This window comes from Amphiprion ocellaris, chromosome 14 (genome assembly GCF_022539595.1).
Source record: "Amphiprion ocellaris isolate individual 3 ecotype Okinawa chromosome 14, ASM2253959v1, whole genome shotgun sequence".
NCBI lineage: Eukaryota > Metazoa > Chordata > Actinopteri > Pomacentridae > Amphiprion > Amphiprion ocellaris.
In genome coordinates this window covers 16,430,639-16,441,960 of record NC_072779.1, presented here as the reverse complement: position 1 = coordinate 16,441,960, position 11,322 = coordinate 16,430,639, and the positions used below count along the sequence as shown (strand labels likewise).

Sequence of the window (11,322 nt, the reverse complement as noted above, 5' to 3'; positions counted from 1 at the left end):
CATTAGCAATGCAAAGTCATGGTGCTCTGATACTCTTGTTCACAGTCATAGGCTGAAAAAAAAAATCTGCTAATGTCAACGTAAATGTTGCTGGATGTACTTTATTTACAACTACAGCTGAGGGTAAGCTAATTTTATTTCTCACTGTATCACCAGATTGTGTAGCTGTGGAGATGTGGGATAGTTTGTTTTCAGTGTGTTCAGCAGGTTTATTCTGTGCTTATTTGTAGTCCGTGCTTTGCTGCTGTTCTATTTGGTACCAGGGAGTTTAGAAAGTCAGATGAAAGAGAAAGATTCTCTTTTAAAATATGCTTTATTAGAAATTTCATCCAAAAAATGGATAATCAATCTAAATTATTGGCAGTCTTTATTAGTTATGCTCAACTTGGTCACAAAATAAGGCTTGAATGATCATATTGCTTAAAATGTTGCAAGTTAAAAACCACACTAGTGCTTATATATTCCTCATTATGTTCGTTTTGGAGCACAAGTTATTTTCCTGCCAAAAAGTGAAGAAGGTATTACAGAAACCGTTATGCTGAGTACAGATGCCCACTTTGCATGCTACACCATGGCGACTGGTGAAAGCATGTCACATGACACATGGTGCCAGACCTCAGTGTTGCACTCTTAAGGTGCCTGCCAGCAGCAGAGGGGGGCAGAGAGGCTTTCTTCTTCTCTGGATTCACATCCATGCCAAACCAGCGGGTCAACACTGTCCTCTACGCTGCCTCCTATGCCTCTTACACCTCCAGCTGAGCCCGGTAACAACTCTGACATTTACACTAGACTGGAAATGCAAACATGTGGAGGTCACACATACATCAGTAATGATCAGCACAGAGGAGATAATGCACTTTGTCTGTTAAACTTGAAATGAATGGACTTGGAAAAGCTGGGATTTACTAATATGGTGAGATGGAAAAACTGGAAAACTGGAAGGTTGAGTGTGCAAAGTTTAACTTTAGTTCATTGTGTGCACATTTGTTAGTTGCTGCAACTATACTGTCCCACTGATAAAGGTACAGTATTATGTGGATTCATATTTTTAACTACTTAAGTTAGACTGGAGTTGGATTTTTAAGTTTGCCTCTGAATATGAAAACATCTTCCTTTTTTCTCTGTTCTCCGACTACATAGATAGCACAGGGTTAGGTGTTGAACCTTCTGCTTCTCTACTTTGAGGCAATTTGTTCTACAATAAATGTTAGTTTCTGGGTTTACTTTTTTTATTTTTGTAATATTGTGTTACTGAATAATTTAAACTATAAAGTGCAATAAATATTGAAAAAATAGGAATCAGAAGCTTTTTATGTTCCGTTTCAAGTCTGATAATTTCTTGTTTTGTCTTACTGAGAATTGAAAAGCTAAATATTTTCAGATTTTTATGTCACAGAAGAGAAGAAAAGCAGTGAATCTTCACACTGGAGAATCTAGAATGAGACAAGTTTGGGTATTTTTTGCATCTGGATAAGTGAAATTGGAAATCTCAATTGTCTGCCAGTTGTTTAATCGATTAATCATGTAATCCTGATTTCAGCCCTAAAATGCTCTATTTAATCTGCTTTATTAAAGCTGATATAACTCAGGGCCATAGTTTGAACATATTTAGGTAGTATAAGTAAAAACATTGATAGAAGCACTGAATATTGAAAAAAAAAAAACAGTATACCACTGCATCATTATACAGAGGCTACTTAATTCATTTTAAACAATTTTTTTCTCTTTTCCTCAAACATCATCACATTCATTTATAAACATCATTTTGTGCTAAATTCAGAAATAACATTTAACAGTGATTTTCTATAAAGTAGCATTTAAATTTTTTTTCAGAGAGCTTAACGGGCATGGCTGAGCTTTAAAGATGCCTGTAAATGAGGCGCTGCATAAACAGTCTCAGGGTTTTACTGCATTAAAAGAAGAGTAAGGTATATGTGAATTATTATGCCTTTTAGTGCACACTTTGGTTTGCTGACTGTTAAAAGAGAATAAGAAAGTAAAGGTGGATTCAAATCGGAGATTTCTACACTATGGCAAAGCATTGTGGCTGATGCCTTGAACTGTGATGGTCAAATCTATATATTACAAAGTGACTCACAGGTATTACTGGAAGTGTAGAAATGAGTAAATTAGGTGCATTGCTTCATTTAATGTGGGAGTGTTCTTGTTTTGTATTAGGGAGAGTTTGCGTCTCAGATTAATTTCTATAAAGCAAAAAAAAAAAACAATAAGAAGCAAATATTTTATTTAGTTGTGAAAAACTTTGATTATGTTATTTTTGAATTGTATTTATTATTTCTATTAGTTGGGGCTTGGTGGTTAGCACTGTTGCTTTGCAGCCAGAAGATCCCTGGTTCACATCGTGTCCTTCCCAGGATCTTTCTGCATGGAGTTTGCATGTTCTCTCTGTGCATGTGTGGGTTTTCTGCAGGTTCTCCAGCTTCCTCCCACAGTCCAAAAATAAACTGAGGTTTATTGGTAACTCTAAATTGTCCGTATGTGTGAATGTGAGTGTGATTGTTTGTCTGTACATGTGGCCCTTCGATGGAGTATTGACCTGTCCAGGGTGTCCCCTGCCTTCACCCTAAGTCAGCTGGGATAGACTCCAGCACCCCCACGACCCTAGTGAGGATTGAGCGGTGTATAGATAATGGATGGATTTCTATTACTTTCCATTATGCGCTCGTGTTTGTTCTGTTTATTATATTTAGTGATTTACTGCAGGTTTGTGTTATCTTATGTTGCATCAAATTCTCCACGTGTTGGTAAAAAAAAAATGCAATTACAAAGCTATAAAACAGTACACAGTACAACGTTCTCCTGGATGCTGATCATTTCGTATGCGTTTCTGCTTCAGACCCGGAACCAAAGATGAACTGGGCATCATTTTATGCTGTCATCAGCGGTGTGAACAGACACTCCACTGGCATCGGCCGCATCTGGCTCTCTGTCCTGTTCATTTTCCGCATCCTGGTCCTGGTGGTTGCTGCTGAGAGTGTTTGGGGCGACGAGAAGTCCGGCTTCACCTGCAATACCCAGCAGCCGGGCTGCAACAGCGTCTGCTACGACCACTTCTTCCCCATCTCCCACATCCGCCTCTGGGCGCTCCAGCTCATCCTGGTCTCCACTCCGGCCCTGCTGGTCGCCATGCACGTGGCCCACCGCCGCCATGTCGACAAGAGGCTCTACAAACTGTCAGGCCGGACCAATCCCAAAGACCTGGAGCAGATAAAGACCCAGAAGATGAAAATCACAGGAGCCCTGTGGTGGACGTACGTCATCAGCCTGCTGTTCCGTATTGTCTTTGAGGTCACTTTCATGTATGTGTTTTATATGATCTACCCTGGTTACAAGATGATCCGGCTGGTGAAGTGTGACTCGTACCCCTGTCCCAACACAGTGGACTGCTTTGTGTCGAGGCCCACGGAGAAGACTGTCTTCACCGTGTTCATGCTGGCTGCGTCAGGGGTTTGTATTCTGCTCAACATCGCAGAGGTGGTCTTCTTGGTGGGGAAGGCCTGCAGTAAGCATTTGCACAATGCTGGAGACTCGACTATGGGAGCTTGGATCCAGCAAAAGCTTTGCTCGTACTAACAAAACACACAGATTTCATACCGACTCAAAGTGACAAAAAAGTGACCTTTTACTGTCAGGTAACAACTACTGATTCAACTTGTTAGTAGGGTTCCTAAAATATACTGGACATCACAATATGACATGGCGATGATTTATCCAGTGAAATATAATCTTACCATCCAGTTCCGGTGTGAGGAAAATGTAGCGTTCAGACTTTTTGCACCAGTAGTTTAGATTTTAGTATCTATTGATAAGTTACAGCCTGTGCAAAGAACCAATAAACACTGCATACAGCAGTACACAGTATTTACATAATACAGTGGCTTGATATTTGGCCAACTAAAGGTCAATTAAGTAACATTTTGAAAAGAAGTGTTCCAGCTTACCACATTCTTCTCTTGTCATGGATTTGTTTTAATTTTTGATCTTGACATGAGAATATCAATTTATGAAATGTGGCTTCTGACACATGCAGACTGTACCAGACAAGTGCTCCAATGTTCTAAAATTATGGGCTATATAATTAACTTTACTCTATTATATAAGCAAAATATAATTAAAAATGTCATGGTTTTGTTTTAAATCAGTATGGAATCTAATAGACTGGAGGATTTACACCTTTTCATCAGCTGTTATTGGTGAGATGTACTAATACTTGGTAAACATGCTGCACTTCATTCATCCATTCATTAGCTATACCTGCTTTATACTGTAGGGGGTTAGGGGTTTTTTTGCATTCATGGACTGTGTATAAAATGGACGTAGCATTTGGGTCTGAAAAGTGCTGCCAATGCAGAAGTGCTTTAAACCTGCATTATTTATAAAGGCCAGTAGGGGGCAACTCCGCTGGTTGCAAAAAGAAGTCTGATTCTATAGATGTCTATGAGAAAATGATCCCACTTCTCACTTGATTTTTTACCTCAGTACACATTTACCTAATGGCTTTATGGTTTCAGTCGCTAGTTTCAGGAGTTTTTTAATAAACAGTGGTGTTCATTTTGTAAACTTTTGTTAAATTAGGAGTAAAATAATTGAGCAAAACACCCAGCGTATGTTTTAGAGTAGGACTTCCTTGTGATTGTCAAGGCGCTATTATATATGCAGGTGTCCCCAAGTTCACAGTCAGATCCACCCATTGCCCCTCATGTCAGGTTTCAAAAGAGCAACGTGACAACAGCCAAATTCCAATTTCAGCAGTCCGCAGATCAGTGGGTGATGTCAAACTGCTACCTCCATTTTCTATATACAGTCTATGTTAAAAGTAACAGTGTTTGCTTTATACAAATTCTTTACTTTGGTTTTTAAATCTCTTCAGATAAAAACAAAGCAGCAACTCCAAACTGAAAAAAACTTGAATTGCAAACTTTTTTTCTGAAGTTTACTACTGACTGCTAAACATGTTATTTAAATGTATTTATTTTAAAGCTGGATGTTTATATGTTGCCCATACAGAACAGAATAAAATCCACCAGAGTTCATGTAATTGTGTCCTTCTTACTAAGTTTTCTCACATGTCGAAGTGACTCATTTGTTTTTTTAATTACCTGGCATGACTCAGATTGGATTCAACCTGACATTGTTTTGATGCATTTTGATAGGATTTTCTAACGGATTAGAAGTGTAATACCCTAAATGACCAGAGGGCAGCAGTCATCTCTGAGAACAAATGAGAGTCAGAGAAGTACCGCTCTGTCATTCATCTTAGCTGTCACCAGGGGGACTGAGAGGAAAACAGAATATGTGAATGAAGCTTTATCATTCATCAAGTGGCTCCGTCATCATCTTAAGGCGTGGAATCCCAGAGTATGCACTGCCACCTGTGAGGAGACTTCCCAGGCTGATTCAGTACTTCTGCTGAAGGCCAAGCACAGAGTATAGGGGCAATCAACAGCCCTGCTATGTACAGGGGTCAGTGTGTGGGTGACAATGGTTGACCCTGCCGACAGCTGGACCTGCCACGGCTGAGGAATGAGGGCTCTTCTCTTTTTATGGAACGTGTCACCTGCACTCCATTTACAGAGGTCAGATTAAAGAGAAGCATATTGGCAGCACTTGACCAAAAACAAATCTCTGCAATCTGTTATTCTGGTATGGCGTTGGTATCTCTGGTGACCAAACTTTAAATGTTCCCTCCCAGAAGTTCATTTGAAGGAGGTTGATTCTGACATTTTTAAGGAAATGATCGATTTTTAGGCTGTTCAGAAAGTCAGCTACAACACTGATTGGCTTTTTTGTTTTTTTGAGCGGTGCAGTGGAGACTGACAGGAGGGAGAAGAGTGGGGGGAAGACATGCAGTAAAGGGCGGCTAGTGGGAATCGAACCCAGGCCGCTGCATCAGGGAGGCCCTGTACATGGGTCACCCGCTTAACCCACTGAGCTATACAGATGCCCGCTGATTAGCTTTTTAATTAAAAAGTAGTCATCCTGTGAGATGATATGAGTCAGAGATCGGGCTTTAATTGTAAAAGCTAATCAACTGCCATGTTGAGTGGCAGTAAAAGTAGTAGAATCCTAATTACACTTTCATTGCAAAGCACGGCATTCAAAAGTGTACTTAATTTCAATTTAAACTAAGCACATATGTATTATTAGCAAAATGCCAAAAGGAAAACTGTATACACTGTGTACAATGGCTCAATCAATGGTACAATCACTTAAATCACTTAAATTTACAACTTATTTTAAAGTAGTATAGCCTGCAGCCAGTGGTTGTTGTTCTACCCATAAAGTTTCTTTGTGAGAAATTCTACACGCCGATCACCAGCTTTGCTCTTGGCTTTGTGGTCATATTTCACTGAAGCGCATAAAACAAAAATGTTATCTACATCTTGCCTTGCGAGGATTGGTGATACGGCATCTCACACAATGCTGAGGAGTGATGCAAAACGAACGTAACGAGTAGTGGAAGGAATTACTTGCTACTGTAAGTCAACTGTTTAAGTAACGAATTGCTTACTAAAAAGTAAAGTGTAATAAATGACATTTTTGAGTAATAACCTTAAAACTGGATGAGTTTCGAAAAGGTTTGCTTTTTGCAGTACGTAATACCACCAAACATAAAGTTGGTCTGTTACTGAGTAGTAACCTTCACTGCAGAGACTCTAATGTGTCTGCAGCTCCTTCACACAGTCAAGGGTCAAAGCACCAGAAGAGTCACAACAAAGCCACTCCCTTTGCCGTGAATTCTATTTAGAGCACACTGACATGAAACCTGCATCCTCACTGGACTCCTCAGCTGCCACTCAGCTGAACAGGAACACCTCTTAAGAGAAGGGTTTTTAGACTTTTCTATAGACAGGAATTTTTTCGTGTGTGCTCTTGCTGGGAAAAGACGGTGGTTTAGCTGTGGTGGTGTGTTGAACGCTGGTCATTGATAAGCTTCAAAAGGGAGGGAGGGAGGGAGGGCAGCAGGCAGGATCACAGAGATCATCTGGAGTGAATAGTAGGCTATCAGAGAGAAAGTTCATGTTGGAGCTGCAGATTCGTCAGTGGTTCAGGAGAGCATGGCCTCTCTGTAAAGTGGAGAGGTTCAGTCAGCCAACGACTCTGAAGGAAATGAACATTATCAGGTAGGTCTTTCTGCATGAGGATACCTAGAATAAGCATTTTGTATGGTTTACTTGATTAGAGATCTATGCTATAGTTAAATATCCTCATAGTTTCAAACTTCTAATAGTTATCGATATTACCTCTAAGTAACCAAGTAAAAAGATATGAATGAAATTCAGGCTGAGGATCAGTACAATTTTAAGAAATACAACCATGTGAAAAGCTTCCTTCACCGTTGTCTCACAGGCTAAATGTGTTTCAAACAGGTGTTTAGACTCGCAGTTTGTTCTAATTCTGATGACTGATCGCCCTGCTTCTGATGGATAAGAAAACTATTTTTAACATTACTGTCTTTTTTGCTGTGCTGTAAGCAATAGGATATGAAATATAAACTAGAAACCTATATCTGGAGACGGGGACCACCGTCGGGTTCCGTGTCACAAGATCTATGAACTCTCACTCTGCCAGCTCCAGGGCTTTCCCTCAGACACAGTCATCTGTGTCCTGGTTCTTTTTAGCAGCAGACACTCAGAATGACACAACCTTTAGGAATACAAACAGTGAATTCATGATAGATCAATGTTTCCATTTGAAACAGTCCTGAACTACAGTGCTTTTTGGTTGTTGGCTATGTGGAAATGATAACTATGAAGAAGTAATGAAATGCCGCATTGATGTGCGGAAGGGAGCCAATTCCACAGCAACAATACGGCTTTAGTTCATTTCTACTGTTTACTGAATGTGATCATTATGCAAGAGCGCAGATGATAACTACTAAGAGATAGGATAAATTAGTGATGCGCTTGATTGAATGTATGAGCTCACACAGTATCTAAGTGCATGGCACTGATAGTGCCTGAAGAAATTACAGAAAATGTCTGGCCTAGCCACTTGAAGAGAATTCACTTATAATTGTAATTCTTAAAAGAACACCTGAAAACCCTCTTTACTGTACTAATTACAGCAAAGTTAGAAATTAAGTTGCAATTTTCTCCTGCATTGGCATTTTAGGAACTGGTGTCAAAAACAGAGCCAAAGGAAGAGTGAACATTCAAGCTAGGCAGAGAGAAGCATATCAACTTAAAAAGGTGTCAGTATTGTTTTCACAGTTTGTTTGAACAGCCCTTGAAAGGCAAAAAAGATGAAGTTACTTTCACAACTTTAACATGTTATATGATAACATCTAGTGTATTTTTGGAGTATTCAGTGGTATGAGGGTTAGATGGGTGTAACAAAAAGAACCAGACGTCATTGTTTAGGGTAAAACAATTTATTGCTCAGTGACAAAATTAACATAAAAGTGTTTAAAGAATAGAAAACAGGGCTGGTGGATGTTAAATCAAAGAAACAAGTAAAACCAAACAAAGGCTATCAGAGTTTTCAACCTAACTACAGAAAAACAAAACAACTAAAGTCCTTATCCAAACCTAAATACAATGCCAACATCCACAGCAAACAACAGAAACCAATAGAAATGAGTGCAGCGTGCGCAGAATTAACTAAATAAATTAAACAGTTGCCTCCAAAACACACATTACCAGCAAGACACAGGACGAGAATCACGACCCCTCAGTGGCTACAAGACACATACAGGAAACAAGTAACTTCTCACTGAATTAGCCAGCTGCTAACAGAAGCAAAAGTCTTCATGAAGATGCACGGAACTCCTCACCAAGTTAACAGCTGCTAACAGAAGCTACATTTCCAAGTAGCCAGCCCTCAGTGGCTACAGAAAACACAAAGACACAAGAGGCACCAGGGCAAACTGTTCACATTAAATCCCAGCTGACCTGCCAGAGAGTTTGATTGTAGAGTTATAGCAGGTGTGGCGAGGGCTGGGGTCTTGTGGGAGGAGGAGTTGTGGTTGTGGACCAATCCAAGAGGTCAAGAGGTGGGGAGAACCAGGGCTAAAGGCAGGTCTGGAGCTCAAGGCCAGTCACTCCTGAAGTCTGCCAGGTGTGATGTGGAGCTTGAGCTTCAACCAGTTGTGATCAATACAGTCTCCACAAGCCATCTCCCCACACAGAGGCTATACAAAGTCTATTAGCAACCACATGGCCACCAGAGGACGTAACATTCAGGAAGTTAAAAAAGGCACAAAGAAAGACAATCTATTTAAATGAGTTGAGCAAATTTTGCCTGATTACTGTATGTTTTTTTTTATTCAAGCAAAAATGAAAGTTTTTCCCCTCTCCTTACAGGCGTCTCTACTGATTTGCCAATAAAGCTGAAGGTATATTTATGAGCCATTATGGCAGACTGGAACCTGTTGGGGAAGCTGCTGGAGAGTGCCCAGGAACACTCCACCGTTGTGGGCAAAGTGTGGCTCACAGTGGTGTTTATCTTCCGCATCCTGGTGCTGGGAGCCGCCGCTGAGAAGGTGTGGGGCGACGAGCAGTCCGGCTTCACGTGCGACACCAAGCAGCCCGGTTGTCAGAACGTCTGCTATGACAAGACCTTCCCCATCTCTCACATCCGCTTCTGGGTGATGCAGATCATCTTCGTCTCCACGCCCACTCTCATTTACCTGGGCCACATAATTCATCTGGTCCGCATGGAGGAAAAGGAGAACCAGAAACTGAAGGACGTTGCCATGCAGCATGAAAACCAGCAGCAGTTACTTAGCAATAAGCCCAAAAAGGCCCCAGTTAAAGACAACCAGGGCCACGTGCGCTTGCAAGGTGCACTGCTGCGAACCTACGTCTTCAACATTGTTTTTAAGACACTTTTCGAAGTGGCATTTATTGTAGCTCAGTATTTCCTGTATGGTTTTGAGCTCAAGCCGATGTACACCTGCGACCGCTGGCCGTGTCCCAACATGGTGAACTGCTACATCTCCAGACCCACTGAGAAGACCATCTTCATCCTCTTCATGCTGGCTGTGGCCTGCGTCTCCCTGCTGCTCAACCTGGTGGAAATGTACCATCTAGGTTTCACAAAATGCCACCAGGGTCTTCGTTACAGACGATCTCGGGCTGCAAAGGAGGCTCCCAAAGTCCTCACCGAGGCAGCCATGCCCTTCGTCCCCAACTACAACTACTTCGCTGGTCACCATGCAGTGTCTGAACCTTTCCCTACACACTCAAAGTGCAGCATGGCAGAGCCCAACTCTGCCTACGGCCCCTACAACAGCAAAGCGGTTTACAAGCAGAACCGAGATAATATGGCCGTGGAGAGGAAAGGTAAAGCAGAGGGAGATGATCCGAAGGAGAGGAAAGCCTCCAGTTCTGTCTTTGAGATGCCCGTTGATAAATCGCGCAGGAACAGTCAGTCTAGCAAACACAGCAGCAACAAGAGCAGGCTGGACGACCTGAAGGTGTGAACACCTTCTGTGTTGTAATCCAGCGCTCATGAACAGCAGGAGAGGCCACGATTAGCCTGTGGAAATGTTTGCATGAGTGTGGAGGGGACAAAATACTGAGCGAACATGAAGATACTGTAGCGCTCGTAAGTTTGAAAATCAAGATCTGATGGCAGAACAAGCACGGAGTAGATTTTTATCAGAGCTCTCCAGCTCACAGGACGTTTCACTGTGAGAAGTCATTACAGCAGGATACACCCAGTATTTCTGGGTTGACATTTGAATGAATTTTACTTTGCTTTTACTATGAGTATGCATGTTATAGATGATTTTGAAAATTGCAAGCAAAAAAAAATAAACTCCTTGAGATTGTTTACTGTGTTACAAAAACTGTGAGATGCACCGAAAAGATTAGAAAAGTTTTTTAAAAGTGCTGCAGAAATGAAGCTTGTTGTCATGTTACTGTCTATTGTTCAATGTCATTTGGATTTCCTCCAAAAATATATAGTATGGTGACTTACATTTGTGAATGTGTACTTGGATTAAACTGATGTGCAGTAAAGGAGTGTTTTGTCAGAATTCCTGCTTTGTTTCAAATTTTAGAAATTCTGTGTTCATTGAGAGAATAAAAATAACTTGAATGCTTTCCTGCCTGTCACATAGATGTCACAGATAAACTCCTCTGTTTATATGCAGCTGTTTATCCCCTGCTGGAGGCAAGCGGGGGATTGTGTGATCTAAAATAAAATTCGGGTTAGAAAAACATATTATTCATCCCACAGCTCAGCAAATGTCACGGTTCCAGAGATGAACTACAGCAAATATTGATAGGACTCTGACAAGAGTAGAATTATAACAGGCTTAATTCACTAAATTTGGATTTAATATGAAGAGTA

General features: G+C 41.0%; 2 protein-coding genes across 3 annotated transcripts; both read left to right on the top strand.

Moving 5' to 3' along the window:
• On the top strand, positions 1-5,059 carry gjb1a (gap junction protein beta 1a). Of its 2 annotated transcripts, none has more exons than XM_023297291.3 (2): positions 1-123; positions 2,858-5,059. In XM_023297291.3, the coding sequence occupies exon 2, from the start codon at positions 2,872-2,874 to the stop codon at positions 3,592-3,594; it is 723 nt and encodes a 240-aa protein (XP_023153059.1). In that variant the 5' UTR covers positions 1-123; positions 2,858-2,871; the 3' UTR covers positions 3,595-5,059. The 2 variants fall into 2 exon arrangements, with proteins under 2 accessions (XP_023153059.1, XP_035798357.1); XM_035942464.2 differs by lacking the exon at positions 1-123 and adding an exon at positions 437-764.
• Positions 5,060-6,972: 1,913 nt separating this feature from the next.
• On the top strand, positions 6,973-10,991 carry gja2 (gap junction protein, alpha 2). The gene is made up of 2 exons (XM_035942463.2): positions 6,973-7,145; positions 9,327-10,991. Exon 2 carries the CDS (start codon positions 9,377-9,379, stop codon positions 10,445-10,447), a length of 1,071 nt encoding a protein of 356 aa, XP_035798356.1. The 5' UTR covers positions 6,973-7,145; positions 9,327-9,376; the 3' UTR covers positions 10,448-10,991.
• Positions 10,992-11,322: the final 331 nt, after the last annotated feature.